The sequence below is a fragment of the Rhea pennata genome, chromosome 1 (assembly GCF_028389875.1).
Source record: "Rhea pennata isolate bPtePen1 chromosome 1, bPtePen1.pri, whole genome shotgun sequence".
NCBI lineage: Eukaryota > Metazoa > Chordata > Aves > Rheiformes > Rheidae > Rhea > Rhea pennata.
Window position 1 is genome coordinate 62,894,876 of NC_084663.1, and position 23,758 is coordinate 62,918,633.

The 23,758-nt window shown below is 39.6% G+C and overlaps 1 protein-coding gene across 3 annotated transcripts in view; it reads right to left on the reverse strand.

Annotated features, from left to right (window-relative positions):
• TRIM24 (tripartite motif containing 24) overlaps positions 1-23,267 on the reverse strand; it is a 61,668-nt gene extending 38,401 nt beyond the window's left edge. For all 3 annotated transcript variants that reach the window (XM_062569747.1, XM_062569738.1, XM_062569757.1), the window contains exon 1: positions 22,892-23,267. In XM_062569747.1, the coding sequence (XP_062425731.1) occupies positions 22,892-23,267 (376 nt within the window). The remainder of the gene's footprint in view (positions 1-22,891) is intronic.
• Between the last annotated feature and the right edge of the window lie 491 nt (positions 23,268-23,758).

The following is a 23,758-nucleotide window of genomic DNA, read 5'->3' on the forward strand; positions in this document are numbered from 1 at the left end:
TAAGAAACATGTTTTGTGGTCCTACTCATTATCTGTACTGACCACACAGACTGCAATCCACTGCTTCACTTTTTGTGGTGAGCACTCTGAAGTCTCCACTGGGTAGAACTGCAAAGGTTAAGATAAAAGGCATTTAAATGCTTTTCACTGAACACATCTCCACTTTACATAGGCTTTAGTTTTCAAATTCAAGAAACCTAATAAGATTTGCAGTTTGCTCTCTCTTAATAACTGGTTTTCACTTTTTATCTTTATTCAAAAATACAAAACAAACAAAATCTACTGGCTATCCAGAAAAAAAGAACAACTTGGAGAGTGTTACTCATCCTGTCTTTGTACACTGATGAAAGTTAAGGGAGAATCTAAAACAGAGCCAACACTGGGTTTGCAGTTCTTTAAGCTTTGAGAAGTAATAATGGTATTTTCAATGTGTCAATATATAATGTTAGTGTTTACCATGAAATCATTGAAGAAAGAAAGATTTTAAAAGTATATATTCCTGTTTATTCTTGCTCAGAGGAATTAAGTTCAAGTGTCAGTGTTTATTTTTGCCAAATTATCCTATTCACGCAAGTATTTGTGGAGTGATCAGGCAAGCGAAAAGAAAAATTTATTGTTTCACTGGAGAGGAGTTCCATAATCAGCATCATAATTACTGTGACGATGATAAGGCAACATTAAGTGATAAGGTTACATATTTTCACCTAGTTCCTCTGCAAGGATAGGCATTCATGTAGCTGCATAGTGAGCTGGATCAAGAGCACGCGGCAAGCAGCAGAGAGGCAGAGAAGATTACTCTTTATATAAATAAAAAATGGAGTATGCTGCTAAAACGTTATTGGGGAACCTTACATTTTGCCTCTGCTTGAATCAGGTCTGGACATCCCTTTGCCAATAACATTATGAATGCTGGTTCCCCATCCATTCATTTTTCCCCTATAGCCACCCTTCCTGTGTGGATACAAAGACTTATGCTGCCATGTAGTGAAGTAGGTCAGTGAATCTGATGTGGATTCAAAGGTGGGGGGAGGAGGGAAGAGCTAAGTTTCCACTGTAACATGTCCACAGGCTCCCGCACTACAGATGCGCATGCATATGCCTCTTCAAGGAAGGCCAGGCTACGTTTTAGACACAAAGGAAATTGTGACACAGCCTTCTTCAGAAGTTATACCCTGCATCTACTTTCATGCCACCTCAAGCCTTTCAGCTGAATGGGTTTCAGGCGCATGCTGTATGATTCCCAACTTGGTTCCCAACTTCCTGGGACCACTGAAGCATTCAGAGACAACAGGAGGAAGCTGGTCTGGTCTGTCCCAGTTTCAGCTCCTTTGGATCTTCATTGCTAACAAAAAAGTTTCAGAGCCACATTACTAATGCCACTGGATAGCCATCTTTAAATCCAAGGGGTATTTTTGTTTGTAGATGCATGGCGTTGTACTAAATAGGGGGGCTTAGCAGTTGCCTTTCTTCACTACAAATCAATCCAAAAAATATTACCTCTTATGAGAGACGATTCCCTTTAAATATAGCACTTGGAAGCAATTGGTAATTAATTTTCCCTAAAATGACATAGCCATTACAGAATAAATTAATTAGATTTGCAAAGCTTACTAGGGCAATTTTTTCCCTTCAGTTTTAGAAAAGCCTGGTTTGAAATTTTAACTGTCAAGATTTCAGAACAGAAAAATACTAAGAGTGAGTCCCATACACATCTAAGATTTTAAAAAATGGACAGGCTAGTTAACAGTAACAGATAGTATTTTAGAGACTGAAGACAATACCAGCTACACGATTTATAGCATAACTACACAGAAAATTAGGACAATTCAATTATAACCTACAGAATCCTTTTCTCTCTCATCGTGTATATACACACCATTAATATCTGCAAGGCTTTTCATTAAAAATGCATGGGGTTGAGGGTAAACTGGTTATATTTACACAGGTCATGTTTTTTCTATGAAAAACAAACATTTGAAAGACTTAATTCAAGAGAGGATATTATGTGCAATAACACGTCTGAATAAATTTTAAAAGTAATTACTGCTTTCCTCTTGTTTCTCATTAAGCCAATGCTGGTGCTGCAAAATTGGCAACTTTCTTCAAACCAGTTTGTTCCAGAAAAAACTGCTTCCATTTAGTTGTGACAGCCTGCTGCTGCGAGCAGAGTTGAGCTAGGTTAAACCAACAAGCAAACCCATCTCAAGAGGAAGCTGCCACTTACCGCCAGAACACAAACACTCAAAACCACCACAAATCTAGTGAATACGTTTATTAAAGTCTGAATACTCAATATATCACCCTTTAAAATGTAAACAGATGACAGATAGATGAAGACAAAGCTATAATCCCCCCCTCTGACAGAGTGTTACAGGCCAGTTTTTATGCTGCAGTGCATTGACTTTCTTGGAAAGCACTGCAGAGCTGGATTAAAATATTTCAGCTGCTCTGTCAAACGGTTCATTGTTTTCGCCCTGCATGCCCAATCTTTGAACGTTACAGATATCACACACTAGACTTTGTCAAACTATATAATATACAAGGGCTGGCTATCAGACCATTTTCTGAATACCTTAAGAAATTCTGAAAGGAGACTTTACTGTCCACATCCAAGATGGTCCAATGTATTTCCTTTGACCACACCATTATAAGAAGTGTCATAATAATTACAAAGGAAAATATTACCATTGTGGTATAGACACTGTGTAAGTGCAAGATGATGAATATAAAACCACCTCATTCCCTTGCAGTGAGCATGCTTAAATGGTGATGTAGAAGCTGCCAACAATTATGCCAATTGTCATAGCTGAATGTGATGAGTATTTCTTTCATCAAAATTTAAATACATTCTTTCAAGTCCTGAAATTGTCAAGTATTTCCAGCTTATATTTAGAAGATATGGAATGAATTCAAGCACATGCGATGAAGTTGTATGCAAGGATTTTTACAACTCAGTGACATTCTTGCATTGTTTTCTCTGAACATAGTATTTTATTTTTCAAGCTGCTAACATTTTGAAAGTGGGTTTAGTACTGCCTAGATATGTACATTCTACTGAAATACTATTTGGCAGATAGTCTAAATTCCCATCAATGCTGCTAAAGTCCATTGTATCCACGTGCTTCTTGAGCAAAAATTAATATCTTTCTCCCTCAAAAGCAAGATGCAGGCATGTTATTAGTATTTAAAAAAGAGCAGCACTGAGGTAAACATATACCATTGCCAAGAACTGATGAGGAGATGGATTTCTCATTGAAGCTCTGAGCATGACTAGTAGTCACTTCTTTTTGGCAATAAATTTTATACTCTGGTCTTCATCCAGAATTCTGATCTCCTACAACTAGTTGACAGATTAACGATTGCAGTACTGTGCATATATTATCAGAAATTATAGTTATACAAAAGTAAATATAAATAGATTTATCATTTGGGCAGCAACATCCAAAAAACCCAAAACACCCAACCCAAACAAACAAAAAAATACAGCCTTTCTGGGACACATTGAAGGAGTTGGTTCTTTTCAATCCTGTGAGAAAAGATGAAAATTATGTTCCAGCACATGACACTCTTCATTATTGCTTCAGCCACTTCCTCCATTTCCCCCCTCATAATCTTCCTCTTTGTCTCTTCTCATTTTCAAGATGGCCCCTGCTGCATAACCAGAACTGAGATCTATCAGGACTCTGAAGACCAGCCTCTTGGCCCTCCTTTTTTAAGCCACTTACCTCAGGGGAACAATTCAGATGCCTAAAGGATGTATCATTTGAGGAGGATATCCTGCCTGGCTTCCAGTTACTATTCCAAAAGAAAGCAAGTCTCCTCTGAATTCTTCAGGACATCTGCCAGCCCTTTTTTGAATATCAGAGTGTAGAAAGTCTAAAATGGCACAAGGTGCTCCAGCTTGGTAACCTGAATCTCAGCCCATTTGTCTACCTTTGCTGTTAGAGCTTCTGCAGGTGATTTCAAATGTCTGGTTGAAAATACAACTGAGAGGCACACAAATTCTCTTACACAGAACCCCTGAAAAAAAGTACAGTCTGCAGTTCTAAAAGAAAGCTTGGTTAGGATCACCTTAGTATCAGTGTCCAGAGCCATCAACTTGTTAATTGCAGTGTTTGCTGCATCTAGCTGTATTCTGCTATGTGGATATGGATATGGATAACTGTACAATTGAGAAGTCATCAATACCTCTGTTCATTTCCTTGAAAAATATCTCAAAAAAAAATGTTTAGGGTTTAGGTTTTTTTTTTTTTTTTTTTTTTTTTTTTTGGATGAGGGAAGTAAAAGAGAAGATAGGGTGATACAAAGAACTAGGATTTATGCTAATTAGCATCTCTTTAGTATATTCTTCAGCAACATGGTAATAGTATGTTCGCTGCACAAGTACAGTGTCTTAAATCCCAACCAGCGAGAAAGATAGTTTTAATGTGTATTTATCAATAATCTTTGAATATTTGTAAAGGTACACTTTTAATTTGTGATGAATTTATGGCTATTGTACAATAGTAAAAACTTTCATGATTAGCATGCAAATATTATAGTGATTTCAAGATCCCTTTTCTTAAAAAAAAACTTGCTGCTGGCATAGGCAGAGATAGAAGAGGAACAAACAGTATTTTACAAAGTGCTTATCATTCTGGTGAGTATAGTCAATAATAAAAAGATGCTTCTTTCTTCCAGCACTTTCCATCAAATAGATCTGAGTGCTGCTCTGCAAGAAAGTACTAATGGAGTAGAATAGAAAATTAAACTGTTTTATTTATTAGAGCAGAACAATCCCAAGATTTTCAGATCTAGTCTATTCAGACTACTTCCAATACTCAAAACCTGTTCATATTAAAGCTTAAATACCATAAGCAGATCTTTTGCATGTATGAAATAACTCTTCATGGCTGCACAGAAATAATACTGATCTACTATACAAAGGTACTCCAAAAAGTAAAAGTTAAATTTTGCACTTGAAAGAGGAATTCAGTTTCTCTGTAGTGTTGCCAAATTTTTAACACTTTGGGTGAGATTAATGTGTCTAAATGTTGATTTATGCTAAGTTCTCTTCATAGTCAATGCAGACCTAGATAATATAGTTAGGTCATGAGTCATCTCATCCTAAAAGTAGATGTCTACACTTGGTCAGATGAATCATACCTTAAAAGTATCCATGTCTCTCCACTAACTATAGAATAGTCTAAGACAACTAGCTTATTTGTAGAGGCCTATTTTGTAGGCATCTGAGGATAAGCAAAATGAATCTTAAAGTACACAATACAATTTTGGAAAATACACTAATAACAAAGCAGAGACATGACAGTAAATACTTCACACACTTGAACTATAGAAAATCCTGAACATTACGGTCATATCAACGCATAATAAATGAGTATATTCATTCATAATCTTAGAACTGTCATTTCACATTCTCTGACCCTGGCATGAATTTGCTGTGCAGGGTTAACAGTAGCCTAATATTTTGATTAGGTTTTAAAGAATAGCTAGTGGCAACAGTAATAATCTTATGGTGAGTCTGCAAACCTCTTCTGCTTGTTCTTTTCTTTCACCACAGCATTGTACCTCAGTTTTGCTAACACAGCCAGTAGAGCGATCAGGTGTTAAACCAAACTGGGGAACAGTTCTAGCTGAAAACAAAAGGCCTGTGCCTCATTTCTGTGGGGAAGGTTCTAGCAGCTGAAGTACTAACTGAGTATAATTTTTAAAAAGTTATATCAGAAGTAAGTATCACAGAAGAGTCACGTGTTCTTCAGAGAATTCTGCAAGTTCTCTCTACCAGGGATTTTTTTTGTAAGTAAAGATTCTGAATTCTTGGCTGAGAATAAGAAATATTAAATGCTTCTCTAATAGAGGTATTTTAAAAAAATCTGGAATGCAGGCATTAAAAAAAAATATACACAGGAACTTCAAAGGCTCTTCAGAAAGTTGCTAGCAGGAGTATGCAAAAAGAAAAAGAATGTGTAACCTATTAGAAATAACCTGTACCTAATAATACCAATGATATTTTTCAGATACTTATCCCAGAACCAGAATGACATCCAGCAACTCCTCTTTGGGATGTCATGTTTAGAGGTGAGGTGTCAAGCTTTAGGAAAGAAAAAGCTTATGAAGAAATGATGAGATAACGCAGCATTTTAAGCGTGTGCATTTTATCACAATACAAAGTTAAAGAAATATGAGACTAGATTTTTAAGACAATTTGGACTGAAAGCATTTTGGAAAGGAAGAGAAGGTAGATCTCCATGTTTGAGTCTAGTATTGTCCTTCATGGTGAGACTGTACATGAATAGAGACCACTAACAAATACCTTTTTCTCTATCTGTAACCAAGTAATTACTGAATGGTAGTTTCACAGATAAAGAGTGAGGTCAAATAAATATAGACTGTGATAGTTATCCAACAAAGAAATCATTCTCTGTTTTTGATTCATTGACAATTTTAGACAAAGATACACCTAACTAAAGGGAGATCCACTAGAACAAGATACTGAAAATAGACAGCCTGTGAAAAATGGAGAGGATAGAAGTGATTAAAGAAACTAAATGAGCTTAAAAAAAAGCAACTCACATCATACAGATCAAGAAGCACAACTCTGTGTGAGAATTACTTAAAATTAATTTCCTCTCATAAATTATAAATTGGATTAAGAAAAAAATAGCAAAATGCTCTTCAGCTAGGTAAATAAGAAAAGAGCCAAACAGACAAGAAATGTGTATTATGCAGCAAAAGTGTCTTTATAAGACTTCCATATTAAACTATAAATTTTAGGATACTGAAACCAGGATAGGACACATCTTCAGGTATTTACCCTGGGAACAAAGTCAGGAGAGCTGATATAAATAAGAAGCTGTTTATTAGGAAAAGTTTTGAAAAGTCCATCAAATCATATAGTGCTATATTAAGGACAGAACATACAGTATTTACATTCAGGGGAGGAGAGGGTTGAATAAACTAGACTAATCCAATTAATCCAATTATGGATTTTCTATATAGAATGATATACAGTATAGCTAAATTAATATTTTTCCCAGGTAGCACCAGAAAATTTGAATATGCGGATGAATACTTGAAAGTATGACTAAAGTAAAGGCAAAATTAAAGGAGACAGTGATGGGCAGTATAAAGTGACGACAATATAAAAAATATCAAATCTGCAGCAGCTGTTTACTCATGTTTCCCTACCTCCTCCCTGCCATACCTTCCCTGTCTTCTACCAGCAGCAGAGGCTGTATACAATAAACTTGTTCAGGATGCTAAGACAATTGAAAACCAAGGCAAACACTGTTTCATGAAATGTTACTTTCTAGTTAGTTCAACTCCCTTTACCAGTTTACTGTCAGCACAGAAGAGGTGAGAACAAAAATTTGTGACTTACGACAAGAAAAAGCTGGGCTGCAGAAGCTCAGATCTGAATAGACTTAAAACAGCTATGGGACCACATGCTCAGGCTAGATGGTACTACAGAAAATCCTCAGAGACAGGCCTGGTGACCAGCTTCTCCCAATATATTCATTATCAATTCTGACACAAAGAGTGATAACACAGCTAAGAAATTTTCTAATGGTAAAGTAACAAGACCTTGTCAATACAAAGATCAATTAGAATATTATTACAGGAAGAATGGATGTCTTTGAGAACCAGAAAAGAACTGTGAAATTTTGCTAATGACAGAAAAAGTAGTTGGGGACTAAAATGAATTGGTTATGAACTGTGAACTATGAGTTCAAAACAGATGAGATGACTTGTGTGAATTGCCTGATCAAAAGGAAAGTCTGCTGAAGTTACAACAACTATGAGGAATCAACAACTACAGGAAAACTTTGCTGAGTAACAAATTATAAGGGTCAGGTGAATTGAAATGCATTCTGAACTGTGCTATTATTAGCCAAATCTAAAAAAAAAAAAAAAAAAAAAAAAGAAATCATACTGTTGCTTTTAAAAGTACTTATAACAAAGTGAACATGTTCTTTGATATTACGTTCTTTGATATTACAACACAATTCTTTGATATTACATGTATTCTTAGGCTTGTATGACAGTGGCAGGACTTTATGCACTACCCATTATAATTGAATTTTACATGCTCTGAAAAAAAAAAGAAAATGCAGGATGATTATGTCCCAGATAGCTGAAAAATTTTTGATTAGTAATTAGGACATAGTTCCTGAAATAAGTAACTACTGAACCATTGTGGAAATAAACCAAAAAACATGATTAAGACAACAGCTGCATGGCCAACATAAGAACCATCACCAATTAAAAAAAATTGTACAAAAAGTAGCAAGTATATACACATGAAAGCCAAAATAACTGAAGCAAGACAGTATCTCCTAGAAGAGTCAATGACCTGGTAATACCTAGGCAGTAGGCTCTGTGAATGGTTAGTTGATCAATACCGTACTCTGGTGTAGCTATTAAACTGCTACAGTTCTGTAAGCAAAGGTGTTACATATTATTCTAATAGTTTCTCAAATGAAAGCATTGTGTATCGAAGCTGCCATAATTAAACATAAGGCTGCTTCTTTTGTCCAGCCAGCCACAAAATACGTAAACATGATCCCAGGACATACTGTAAAGCACTGGCAGTGATGGTAAAGACAGATAAATCTATAAAAATAGTACAGAAAGTTTGATATGAGAGGCAGCCAATAGAGCTTGACTTGGCTAATCTAACAAAACCAGAAGCTGATATTCTGTACAGCAACTTCCATTGAACATATCAAGGTCAAAATCTGCCTGTGAGCAGAGCACTGTAAAGTAACTGTGTTACTTCACAGCCCTCTGCTCAAGTTCGGATGAAAAATCAGAGAAACATTTCCTAATAGTAGAAAACCAAGGCTTTGGAACAGCCTGACCTTGGTTTGCAGAATAAATAATGAGAAGTGGAGACCAAAAAAGCAGAGATTGGCAAATTAGAGAAGGGATTACATGCCACAAACTGCTGTTTATGTGCTATTACTCATAATAAAGTTCAAAGAACCAAGGTAATGCCTTCCAGTCTTTCTTTTATACTCTGGGCAAAATATTTACCAGTAGTAGTTTTGCCAGCACTGCAGCTCTCTGGCTGGTTTCAAAGGGAGTCAACTTTTCCGCTCTTATACAGAAGAGACCAAAAACCCTGGAAATTTTACATGGCAAATTTTCAAAACTTCAGACTTGATCCATCTTTAAAATACTGATGTTTGCAAAGGCCCAGATCATGACATGGGCCCACATGCTGAAAACCAAAAAAGTCACTACAGCAAGCATTCACAGGTCTGCAGAGCATTGCAGTGGAGCCATCACTGCTGCTCTGCAAGAGGGAACCACTCCTGGGGGAAGCAGAGCCTTCTCATCAGCAGTGCCTACAGTCAATGTGGTGGTTAGAGTGCACTCCTGAAAAAACTACCTTCTTTCTTACCAAATGTCTAAGAGGAGTCATACAGCCTAATCTGATATGGAAAGGCACATTTGTTTTAACGTAGCAGGGCTTCTTTGTTTAAAGAAAGCACTCTGGCACCTAGTGTCAGGATAGGGTTGTGTGCCATTGATTGCAAGTCAGAGTCTTTCTGACAGACAGGGTGGGCACCACAACCAGAGGGTGTCTTCCACACTTCACACTGGCTAAACTCCTCAGTTTAGGCATCCCACTCCCAACTGCTCAGCCTCCTCTGCACACTGTACAAGGAGTCCTGGCACTCAGTGCAGGGCTGCTGCTTTCATTCATGCTTCTGACTGCTCATCAACAGCTTAGGCTTGTATGTGAACTAGTTGTCTTCCCACATAGGCAAAGACAGATTTCTTCAGCCAACAGGCAATGCCAAAAAATAAGCTTCCATCTAGGAACAGTCATTGTTATTTTAGATAGATAATCATCTGTGGTTTCAAGTGGGATTGTAGAAAAGATCTTGCTTTCTCCATTAGTAAATTACAGTTCTACACAATAATATTTGAGAAAAGAACATTTCAAATGTTGTTGAGAAACAACTCTGGTCAAGAAACTAGCTAATTTGTGGAAACAGCTTCAAAACATGGATGTCGAGGTTCCTCCTCACTTGCTCTGTCACTTTTCCATTTTCTAATATTGGCATATCTGCTTTTCCAGTTTGAAACCTTCCAGGAAAATTTAAATACAGACTTCTTTAAGTGAGAGGGACTTTTCCTAATACAAGTCTCTAGCCCAAGGTGCCTGGGCAGAAGAGGGAACAAGTCTCTACACTTTTGGCCAGGACCTGAGCACACAGGGAAATGGGAAAGAGTAACAATACACCATCCTCATTTCCAAGAGCATCAAAGAAAAACTAAGCCTGAACACTATCTTGGCTGTTTGCAAGGAAAGAAATGGTGGGTTTTGGTATGTATGCTTTACAAAACAGTACCTAGGTTTCCTAAGAGTTGGTGCTACCACTGTATTTCAGACCAGTCTTCTACCAATAAGTCAGAGTAAGAAGAGATTATAATAGGAATAAAAGCCATTGCAAATGAGGTTTTGGCACAAGTTAAGGTTGCATCTATTATGTCACTAACTGTGAAAGCTTTTGGAATAACTAGAGAAGCAGACACCACTGAAAAGTAACTGCTCTCACTTTCTTTTTGTTTCAGGTACAATCAATTGGAACAAGTTATTTTTGTGGCCTCTGCTGCAGACTGGAGGCAGATATCTGTGATACTCAAAAAAATAAAGGCTAATTGAATGTAACAAAATAATTGCAATAGTAAGGCTTTTTCTAAAAGGTCAGAAATGGCTAGTAAAAAGAAATAAGCAAGCAAGAACACTGTGGAGACTCTAGGATTCTGGAGAATCAATATACAGGTTCTTCAGCTGTTGTAAATATAGAGCTGTAATATCTGAGAGCCAAGTATTACAAATTTAAGGATACCACTAAACTGTACAACAGCCCTGGTACAGTTTACTGAACACTACCATCTTCCTAATTCTGTCAAGCAGCAATTTCCCCCAGGTTATTCTTCAGCAATGCTGAACTGCAGCAATGCTAAGGATTTTTGCAAAATATTTCCTTGGGAAACAAAAGAGAAAATAAAAGCAATTTTCAATTTGTATGCATGAGAAGGAACCCCTTCCAGACATTAATTTTAAGAATCAAAAGCTAATCCCCTGTATTACTTCAAATTCTAGCACTAACATATTGGCTTCATTTACACTTAGAAAGAATCTTACACAGCTTGAGACAGGACTGATTAAAAAGTATCTGTAGCCAATGCAAGTCAATGAAGAAGCTACTAGAAGCTTCCTAGTTTACATACGTTATTGTCATATCTCAAGCAAACTGTGAAACTTATTTGCTGAACAGGTACAGAAACCTAGATCAACTTTATTCAAGACTTATTTGTTTGTAGAGTTTAAAAGCTTGCAATAAAAGGCAACTGAACTGCAGAGTAATCTACATATTAGAAGAGATCCACAGATTAGTATTTATATCTACTATAAAAACAGCAATTGCTATATATTCTTTAACTTAAATCACCTATTATCAATAAAAGAAGAACTACAATGGTTTCAGATAACTGCCCTACAGTTCTCACAAACCAACAAGCTACACAGGCAGCAGTGATACTATTTGTGTTCCCATTACACATGTGCTGATGTTTGACCAACGCATCTCTTCCTGTAATCTCCAGTAGAAAAAGTGAACAGTGAACCTTGACCAGTCCCCATGGATATTCACATCTGCCAATATCTGCTAAGAGAATCTAGTCTTCATGTACTTCCCTTCATCTTCCCAAAACCAAAGAGCTCCTCTCAAGTGGCTTCCACAGCACAGCACACACAACACTAACAAGAGAGCTGAGGGAAATGAGTCGTCTTACCAACACAGGCCAACAGGTCAGGTTCACCTGACCTGTTCCCACCTTCTTGCGCCATACTGAAGGAAAGGATCAATCCTGTATTAGTTTAGATAATAAGGCCCTGAAAACATGACACTTGCTTCTACTACCACTTTGAGAATGAACTAGGAATGTAGCTTTATTCCATTTTTTTTTTAAAAAAAAGAATACTCACAGGGGTTCAACTACACTGTTGATTCTCAACATACTTGGCTGACATAATGACAAATGAAAGAAACCTTTGATTACAAAGCAGAATAACAACTACTCTGATAAAGGTTTGAAGTCAGACATCCTGTAGCTCACAGCACCTATTCTCAAGAATTTAAAGCAGTGTAAAGATAGCAGAGAAAAATCTTGATAAATCTAATCTCATCCCAGTGGAATGGGGGGGGAGGAAGAAGGGGAAATGCAATCAGATTGGAACAGAATACAATAATGGTATGCTAAATGGACTTTAAAAGGAGGCAGGATTAGTATTTAGCTTCTTAAAGAATCCAGAGTATGTTCAAGCTGTTGCAGAAAGGATGAACTAGATGAAACAAAACAGTCAGTTCAAAACATCTGGGATGCCCATATATAAGAACATCTCCTTTTTGCCAAAATAGCTGCTAGAACAATTTTGAGAAGAAATCTTTGGCTCTGTTCAGAGCATAAACATACAAACAGCAGTGATACTAATCTAGAAGACAGATGAACTACTCTAAACAGTGGCCAAGCTGTATCCAGCCCTCGTTGTAAAACCATTTCTAAGCAGACAGAGGCAACAGGAGACTGCCAATCTGTAATTTAACCAGCTCTTTGCTGCCAAAGACCATCAGCAAAACATACGCTTTTGCAGCAGCATACACAAACACACACTAATTTATTGAGGAGTTAGAGTAACTCTTGTTCTATATTAGTCATCTTTATCTATATCATAAGAGTGACCTGTACAAGGCCTAAATGTTATATTTTTGTTTAATCTTCACCACTAGAAGATGTGGGAAGATCACAGACCCTCCCACCCATTCCATCCCAGGAACATCTGAAGACTTCTAATGACACTGAATTTCCCCTTTGCTATGAAGCAGGGAGTAACTATTCTATTCTACAGCTTGAAACGTAATATTTAAGACTAGAGATAGCAGAAACCTGTCAAGATCAGTTTCAGGAACACTTCTTTACTTAGTACCACACTCTTAGGTGGGATCTGGTGTAGAGCAAGCTTGCTTGCTAAGTGCTGTACTAGACAACTAAGACTATGTTGTTATGAACTATATGGGTCCCAGGTCTTCTGAATTCAGTGTCACTGATGAAAACTCTGCTACGTAAGGGCTCCTACCACTCCACAGATCCCGAGAAGCAGCTTGCACCTATGCTTATCCCAGGAAAGAATCCTGTACGTGTCTTTTGAGATGATATATACTAATGTAAGATTTAAGGTTTGCACTCTGAATCCATTTGAGTCAATCTACTCTATTGTAGAGAGAAGAAACTGAGGAAAAGTTAAAACAGAGCTCATGAAGATAATTTCTTTAGCACTTAATTTAGAATACTTATATACTTTAGTTTTTTGGGGGAATTTCAAAGAAGGATTTACTAGCACTGGAATCTGGAGGGTTACACCCTGAAAGTAACATCTCACTACCAGACATGGAAAGAGAACAGTCTGTAGCTGGTACATGTCACATGCAAAACAATCTCAACCCAGGGGATTTTGCTTTAAAAAAATTAATTGACAATAAATTAAATAATTACTGATACGGGTATTGACAGACAAAGATGTCAAACAATTAAACACTCAGGACAAAAGGTTTTCCCACTTTCCACAGGCTAAATTTCAGCTCAACAGCTCTCCTCCACCTTTCCTAGATTCAATTCATCTTGTTTTCAGTGCATGTTGCACTCAGTCCCTCACAAGCCCTTTAGTGAGGTGATGGGCAGCACGGGACGTTGAAGGAGCTTCTTTCTGCCACACTCTGCTTCTTATTCTTTTATTCTGCTGCTCCTTGGCTTCTAATTCCTTTGCTCTGCTCCAGTACGTTCCCCCCCAGGATGCAGCCTCTGCAGGGATGTACCTGCTCCAACATCAGTTCCTGCCTGGGTCAGTCTCTTTCCAGGTGTACCTGCCCCAGCACAGCTTATCCACAGGCTGCAATTCTTCAGAAGCATACGTCCTCCAACACGGAGCACCTCCTTACAAAAATGCATCTCCAGGTGCGTCCCCAGCAATGTCCCCTTTCACATGCCTCCTCCACTTTGTTTCTCTAAGTGTCTTCACATTTCCTCCTGCATATCACCTTTTGTGTGTCCTGTGCCTCCTCTCACATCTTTTTGTGTGCTTTTACATATGTCCTCACATATATCTCTTCCTGTCTCTCCTCACATCTTTCCTTCCTTGGATCCTCATGTCTCCTCCCGCGTCTCCTACCCTGAGCAACTACCTCCCTTTCTTAAATACGTTTGAAAAGAGACATCATATGCTTCTCTGATTGGCTGAAGTTTTGGTGTGTGACGTTTTCAGCCCTTTTCAGAGTCATTTGGAAAGGACTGAGATCAGTAAAAGGCAGTTGATGGCCTCCCACACTGGGCATCCCTGCAGGCCCCTGCTACCAAACCCCTGCTATTTATGTCCAGTATGGTATGGACAAGAGTCCTTAGGCAACCTATGGCTGAACCTAGAAGAAAATAAATGAGGACAGTAGCTGCTGCTGTGGGAAGAAAGACATCCCAAACAAGACTAAAGGAGACAAGGAATAGAACAATCGAGGGATGAAAACAAATTGTTAAGCAAGCAAAGATATTACCAGTCTCAAAAATTTGAAGAAAAATATAAACAGAAACTATACCTGAGTACCTGTAAACACCCAAAAGAGTTACATCTAACCTGGACTAGTAGGTCAGCTCCAAGGTCCCAAAATTCCCAGGACGTCTAGACAATATATTAGTGAGGTCCTCTTACCAGGGACTACATATCACTACTTTTGCACAGCACTATATTCACTCAATAAAGCTGGTCTGCTAGACAGACTGTCTTTATCTCAGTTGCCGACTGATCAGTTGCCTGCCAGCCCAGTTTATCAGTTTGGGCACTCCTATGAATTTTAACTTTTACTTGAAAATGGTTGTTTCAACAGTTAAGTCACAGAAGTTTTCCAAAAGTCAAAGATTATTTAAAGCTACTTCCACTTCTCTTTAAAACAACTGACTATCAGAACAGGTAATTTATACTCCTAAATTACTTTAGCAAATAGTTTACTAATTTCAACAGGGACTCTGTTGTAGAGTAAGTACATCAATTCGCACTTTGATTGTTCAGGCCAATCTCACACACTTGTCATTGCCAGTAATGGGCCTGATGTTGTTGGGCTCTTCACCAAGGCACTGTACCTTGCATTTAAAATTAGAACTTTGCTCCCACTCTAAGATGTCTTATTCTCCAATCTTAGCAGTGTGCTGCAGCTTTCTGCCCTGCTTTCTTCCCACCTACTCACTCTCTGCACAACTGCCAATGGGCCCTCCTTTAACTAGTATCACTCTTACAAGTATTCCAGTGTATATATAGAGAGCAAGTTCAAACGCACTGTAAGTGTATAGGAACTTCTTTTATACTATCTCATAGTCTTAGTTTAACACACACTTAACTATGTCGTGACTCTCTTACAGATGCCTAGAAATGATCAAAGTTGGCAAAGTGAACTTTTGTTAAGTCTTTGTATACTATTTGAACTCAAGTATACATATCCTAGAAAATACACAGGGCTTTTCCAAGTCAGTATTTGCATATAAAAAAGTCCCATTTCTTTTTGACTGTGTACAGTGCAGAGAGATCTTTCAGCTTACTATGAAAACAGAGTCACTTCTCAAATTAGATAAATATTTTTTCCTCAAAGGGTATTTCAGCTACAGTTCCATTTTATTCAAATTATGCAGTATACACTTGTGGGACACTAAACTAGAAAGGGGAAATTGCCCCTTGGAAAAAACAGAGTTGCCACAGGCAACTTTTAATCAGAAGCAAGAATTTTTCTGCAGTCAGAAAAAAAGTGGCTCAGTTCTCTTGTCCACATACTCCTGCTTTTGGAAAGTTTAGTGCTGGAGTTGCAGATTTCTTCATTAAAATGAGGATGTATCTATGACCCAAATTCACTTTAAGAATGATCAATTCAAAATCCATGAATGTTATTCAAAACTACTGAGTGTTGCTTACTGTCTTTTTTCCTGTATCCCACTGAGAAACCTCAAAAATAACTAAAAAGCTTGTTTAGCATCACTCTCTCATAATTAATAATGCATGCAAGATCACAATCATTTTTCTCCACATAAAAGCTTCAAATAAGGATTTATTTGAAACATCAAAGAAATAGTACAAACTAAGCAGAAACAGCTTTTTGCTGGACCTTCTCTTGTTTCAAATCCAGCTTTACAAGACCATTCCTTGTTTAACTGAGTATAATTTTCCTAGTTACTTCACAGAACCGTTCCTTCTTTGCAAAGAAGTCATCATCATATCCAACTCAGAAGAGTCCATTATTAACTTCAGTCTCATGCTTTGATGGTAAACATTTGTGTTCAGATATGATACTGAAGTTTCCAAAGTATATTTGAGTGGCACATTCATTGTTTAAACAGTAAATGACTCCATAGCTACCTAACTCTGGTAAATTTATAACGTTGAAATTTTTCTATGAAAATATGATCTTTAAATCAGCTGAAAATAAAAAAAAATGTATCTTTAAATTGTTATAGCAGTTAAAAGTTAAATAAGAAGAAATAAATGCATTTAAAAATTAAAAGAAAGCAAATATTCTGTTTACAGGTGCCCTTGTGTAGAAAGCATCAATAGAAAACTACTCCAAGGAACAACAGGAATAAAGTTCTCTTTTCATTATAAATCATGAAGCAGGCAAAAGTGACTTTTGTCATTTGCTCAAACTAAACCAAGTGGTCTATAACAACTCTCAATTCATTCAAATAAATTATAATAGTTTCTTTCAAACCACACAATTTGGATGAAACCAGACTGAGTAAAGAAACACCTGGTGAACAGAGCCCACATGTAGAACTGACTTTTCATGCAACCGCGACCTCACAAATGCTACCACCTTTTGATTATTTTACTCCCTTGTTCTGTATTTACATGAGCTTCCAGCTGGGCTGTCACATCTCACTTATTATATTAGCAGACAATTAGTTACTAGGAGTCTATATATTGATTTCTATTGGCATTAATTGCAAGTAGCTAAGTCTCTAGCATAACAAGTTTGCTATTATTCACAGTTCTGCTGGATCAGGGCCATATTTACCTGAAGAACTGTGCATGACCAGCATATTAATGTTGGCAAGTCAAAACAAATAATACCATATTTTTGGCTATCTGATTGTAAAAATTCATTATTTCCAAAGCTTAAGATTTAGACTTCTAAAAGATTTAACATAAGTAGCCAGTTATTCACACCAAAATACAAACACTTTAAAACTCTCTTTAAAATTAAATGATTTTTTGGTTTTTCCCCTCATTTTTAGATTAACTACAGCAAGTAAAATATTAACTTCAAGTTTAGTATCATTGGGAAATTCCACTAAATAATGTGGAAATTCCATCTACAACATTTTAATGCAAATGCACACAACCTTAGTATAAAGATTTTCCTGCATAAAAAAGCAGCTTCCTTCTACAATACTGCATTCAGAATCAAGAGTGTCAACAAAAATTCTTTCTTACGTTTAACAGAATAGGTAAAGTTGAGTGAACACTGTCACTTTGTAGAATTCACTCAAGTTAACAGACCAACCTAAAAAGCCTGATGCATGGCCTGCTAGCTCCTCAATACATTTCTGATGAACGAGCTAGCTCAGGAAGAACACACTCCCTCCGCTACATGAACATAAGCTCCATTAAGTTATTTTCCTTTGCTCTTTGGATAAAGAAGTTTCTAAAGAGGTACCTTTATCATATACATTAAATACCCTAATGTACTTTCAACTAGATATACACCTTACTTGAGAAATCTTTAGAGAAGTATACACAATTTGTTGTTAACAGGAAAGTTCCATAGTCTAAAATAAAATTATTAGTTGCTTACCAAAGACATTGTAAGCTGCTTTTGCATTGGAGCAGAGCTAGAAGGTTGGCCTCTGATGATTCACACCTTTGCTAAAAAAAAAAATAAATGAAACTAGTTTCCCACAAGTCATCCCCTATTTGATAACTTCTGGGGTCTTATAAACATACAAGAGTGAGTGAGCCAGAGTGAGAGAGAGAGGCAGAGACAGAAATAGGGACTCTTCATAGTTCCAAAGATTGAGATAAATCATTTTAAAGTAAGCAAATGACAAAGTTATTAATAATTAAGACAAAGCAGAAATAACTATACATGTAGGGAAAACATAAAATCTGAAGTTTTCTCAAACTAGAAAGACCCAGAAGAGAAAATAGATTATCACCATAAGGAAGTTTGAACAAGCCTGTTTTGTCCTTCAGACGCATAAATAAGAAGCTTAATCAACAGAAATAGGGAAAGAAAATGTTACATACAGAACAATAGGAATACTGAAAGTTATTTCAAAAGCTGTATTTTCTAGATCAAAATAAGTGATGACATCAAAAAGTCTAGATTATGACAGACGCCAAGGTCAGATAACTGTATGAAAGAGCTTAAAAGCTATCAGAATAAAGACCAAGTGGGGAAGCAACAAAAAAGATGCCATCTGCATACTTGAGGAAGGGAGAACAAGGGCTAGATCTTTCTTCCATATCATGTAGAGCTCCAACTTATATTGGTAAACAAATATTTCTGGGCATTAATCAGCTGAAATATGAAACATTAACAACACTGAAATCCTTGCTTGGTAACTCTGAAGTATCTACTCCTTAATTAACTGCAAGTATTGAACATATTTGAGTCGTTACTCTGGACACTCCCCAAGAATTTATATCCTGGGAGTGTCCAAACATTACATGCTTCAAACTACTTCATAGGGATTTGTTTGCAAATAGGCTTGTCTACAGATAAAAAACAAGAACTCTACTACTTTTAGCACTGACATTAATAAGATTTAATTAGCATAATTAACTGTTTACACATACACAGTATACACATAATAGTTTTGCTATGCATTTCCATTCAGAAGTTTTCCCCCACAGCAGTTCCCAGCCCAAAAATTTTTACTGTTCTGTGTAAAGATTGGCAATAAAGAAAAAAACAAGCATGTTTATAACTTGAAGTAAAAGAAATCATTCTGAAGAGGAATATAATCTCAGTTTTAACTTTATGGTGACCATCACATTTAAAATCCCTCTTTCATATTTAAAAACTCCACAAAAGTACTGCAGGGTTCAGATACTCCCTCTGTTATGAACACTGTTGTTTAGTTAAGTATAGATGCCACTCAAGCAGTCACTGAAGCACCACCCGACATAAATTTGAAAAAATAGCAGATTTCTAATAACTATTTTCTTGTACTCTCTAGTCAGAACTTGCACGTCAAATAGAAAAGAATTGGGGATTTGAGAAACAAAAGAAAAACACACATCAAATTGGCCAAGATGTTTAGCAGCAGTATCTGCAGGTAGTGTACTGCACACTTGCTCACTAACCACTATCACATTTACTGACCCACTCTTGCTGCACTCCCCACAGTTAAGAGTGCTCTGTGCCTGGCAACCAGTTGTTTGGCAATGCAACAACAAAAATACCAACCACGTGAAATAAGTTACCACTGGACCTTCAGAAATGAAGCAGCACATTCTCCAGTGCTATCAGAATTCAAATCAGACACACACAGCTGATTCAATGTCTTAAATTTCAGGAATGGTAGAGAGATCAGAAACTCTCCAAGTGTTCTTTCCTGTAGAAATTACTATTTTATTTCATAAGTGGATGAATGTGACAGTATGGAACATATCCATGTCACAGATGGCCTCCCCATCAGCCAACCTTTGCAAGAGGAATACTTATTAACACCTACCACAGGAATCTCCTTTTTATGTCTTGAAACATGTCATTGCCATTACTCAGGCTGATCTTTGCATTCAAGTGAGCAACACTAGAATTCATAACTCATTTGGGATTTCTTAAGTTTGAACGGCATTCCTTTATTAGTTGGCATTATCTTTAAAGAAGCAGAGTCCCCAAGTTACTTCAAATGTGCAGACAAGCTTAAAACTCATTATTCTATTAATGCAAAGGATTATGTTTCTGTTTGGAAACAGTTTACTGGAGACAAAAAGCAAATCAATAAAATACCACATATCTAGACTATACTCAATTACTCAGTTCTTTGGCTACCTGTTTCTCAGCTAATTTGGATATTAACACAGCAAAACAGTCCATCTCAAGGCTGGCTCACTGAAGAGCTTTTCAAACCCTATCTTGTCTTTTGTTTAAGGCAGACTCCCTTTCTTCTCTTCTACCAATCTTCCTTCAGGCTTATTTTTGCACATCATGTTACTGTTCAGTGCAAGTCCATAAGCGATCTTCCTACTTATCTTTCAGGAGCTCTTCCAAGTTGATAATTGTATTGTGTCTCTTACTTAGGGCATTCCTTGTAGCATGAATAGCTTTCTTACTATTTAAGTTTTCCTCAGTCACAGTATTTTACAATTTACATCACGAGAGGCATTCACTGTGCGACTTTCTAAATCTATATTCATTCAGTTCATTCTTCAAACACCTCACATAGCACATTACCAGTTTTGTACCATTCTGTTCCCCCTTCTACCTTTTGAGAATTTAGGGACTCCTCCCATCAGAACATATTTCCCCACAGTATAATCAGTTCTAAACAGTGACACTATTTTTTAAATTTGAAACTGAATTTACAACTGTTTGATATCAGTTGAAAAATAAAGCAGATTACCAAGTTAAGTTTTTGTTATCTAGTATACAACCATTGTCATTTCAAGGGGACCAAAACAGCAACAGAAAAAGACCTAAGTAACGTGTTAAGAAGAGCGCGAGTTCCACACAAGTTCTTCCTCCTTTGGAAGATGAATAGTAGCATGGAAACATGCAAGTAACTAGCAAGAGATGATGACAGGGTACGGAAACATGCAAGTAACTAGCAAAAGATGATGACAGGGTAAAAATAATGTCACCAAACACGATCTGTCTGTAAATTTGTACAGCTTGGAAGAATATACACTGTATTATTCATGCACACTGTCCTAACTCATATAGATAAATGAATAAAGTAGGAATAGTAAATTGGTAATCCTATTTTTTTCCGATCTCTATCATTTGTCCTCTCTTAACTAGATTTTGAACAACACTAACCTTTTGATTCTTACAATGGATTTTGTTTGTTACCCCAACTACAGACCCCTAGTTCTGCTATATTTAAATAGGACATCTGGGAATTGAGCTCTTCATGACTCAAAACTCATGAGAAAATGATTATATAATCTCTGAGCCTACATCACAGCAGCAGCTAGCTGCTTCTCTGCCCCCTTTCTCATTTCCAAGCATCTCATTTCCAAATATCCTATCATTCACCAAGCTTTGTGCTCTTCAGTTCCCCTTAGGCAGGATTTCAATTCTCCTATTCGTAGACTCACCGTGAGCAATAACATCTCATATGTCAACCAAGTTGAAACGTACTGGATTTGGGTCTTACAAATTTTTCCATTCTGGAACCTCTGGCTATGCAGTTTGACTGCTACATGAACTACTTTGACTATTACTATCACAGACATCCAGATTAAGAAGCTCAGCATATCATGTTAATAATAAAAATGACCAGGCCTGATCTCAGATACTCTCAAGCAAATCTGTCTCTCCAATTATCCCAAAGATTCCTTTCTCTCAAGAAGGTGTTCCTTTACCCATCACTGTAAACCTTTTGCATATTCAAGTTGTGGTCCTTCTGTGAAGGACTACTCACAGCACAGGAAAAGCTTCAAATCTAGCAGTCCTGAAATATACTCATAGGACAATGGTCAATACTCACTCAAGGAAAACTTACTGGTGTCACCAACAAATGTTGGTATCTACTACACTGGGAGCTGCGTTTTCTTCATGCTTGATTATTTACTTAAGCCCCCACTAGAGAGCCCAATAAGCACAACTACCACTATCCATTCATTCCTACGGAGAATCTCAATTTACATCACACCTCTTTTCCATTTAAAAAACTCCAGGCTCTTCGCACATTTCTGCTAGAGGATACTTGTTCGCACCTTCTCCCAAGAGGAACTTGCATTTAACAAAATAAAATGACTCAGCAGACCAAAAGCAGCGAGGAAAGATCATCAGAAAAATAACTTCAGCTCCCAGGAGTTTATCGGGCGGGTCTCCTATAGCAAGATGCTTTTTCAGATCTGTTCACTCGAGCCACTGTTTCAGAGCGCCTGCTCACCAAAACTTCCTCACGGCGTTGCCCTTCCAGCGTGACAGCCGAACAACTTTTAAATAAAGGCATTATCAGAGCCGCCGCCGCGGCCGATCACGGGCACGGCGCCGAGCGTTGCCACCCGCTCCTGCCCGTCTCCGCCGGGCGCCCGCGGGGCACCTGCAGGGCTTCCCCCTCGGACACCTCCGCAGCGCCATCCTCCCAAACCAAGCACTACTCTACAGCGGGCTTCCTGGCCAGCAACCGCTACGTGCTTCCGTCCCACGCTCCCCACACCATCCCCCTGCCGAGGGCTTTCGCTCGGAAAGGGGGGCGAAGGAAACGAAATCCCTTCGGCCCCAGGCGAGGGGCAGGGCGCCCCACGGCGGAGCCCGGCAGCCGCTCCCCTCCACCCACACGCCGAGGGAAGCGCAGGTTATCGCCCTCCCGACTTAAGAGGGAGATTCAAAAATAAATAAATATACACGTTTTAAAAATGAATTAGTAAATCCCAGCGCCCCCATTGCTGCCGGGGGAGCAGGGCGCGCAGCCGCCTCCCCCCCTCCCCGGCCCAGCAGCGCTCCGCACCGCAGCCCCGACGACAGCCGGCGCTCCCCAAACTCCCAACGCGACAGCGCCTCGCCCGCGGCGCCCTGTCGCGATACACGCGCTCCTGCGACCATCCGCTCCCCGCGGGGCCGGGAGCAGGGGGGAGAGGGGTAAGAGGAGAAGATGAGGCACTTACCGGGCGTGCAGTGCAGGGGCGAGGCGCCCGGCGAGGAGGGGGGCGCCGGCGGCTGCGGCTCCTTGGGGGTGCCGGCGGCCGCGGAGGGGATGGCGGCGGGGGGCAGCATGAGGTAGCGGTCGGGCTGCGGCAGGCAGCGGAGGCAGACGGAGTGGAGGCAGGGCAGCAGCTTGGGCCGCCGGCTCTGGATGGGCTGGCCGCACACGCCGCAAGTGTCCAACAGGTTGAGCGGGGCCGCCTCGCCGCCGCGCTCCGTCGGGCCCTGCCGGCTCTCGGCCTCGTTCTCCCCGCTCAGCGCCGCCGCCCGCTCCGCCGGGCAGGGCCCCCCCGCTGCCGCCGCCGCCGCTACTATCGCCGCCGCCGCTGCCTCTTCCATTGTCCTGCACCAGCCGCCGCCGGAGCGCCGCGGGGAGGCGGGGCGGCGGCCCCCCCGCAGCCGCCGCCGCCGCTTGCTCGCTCGCTCGCCCGCCGCCGCCCCCGAGCGCGGCCCGCGCCGTCCGTGTTCCTAGCGCGGGCGAGGGCAGCACCCGCCGCGCAACATGGCCAACGGCCGCCCCGGCCCCGCCCCCGCCCCCGCCGCGCCGCGCCCCGCCCGCCACCGGCCCCGCCCACCGGAGCCGCCCCCTCGGCCCCGCCGCCGCCGCGCCGCGCCCCCTCGGCCCCGCCCCCTTCCCGGCTACGTGCGGGCAGCTCCGCTCCCGCCCCCGCCCCCGCCGCTGCCCAACCGACCCGCTCGTGAGGCCCCGCCCCCTTGCCCCGGCCGTTGGCGCGGCGTTTCCCGCCTTCGCACCCGTGCGCTGCCGCTGCGGCTTTCTGCCCCGCTCAGCGCAGGCCGAGGGAGCCCAGCGAGGCCGAGCCCGCTGCCTG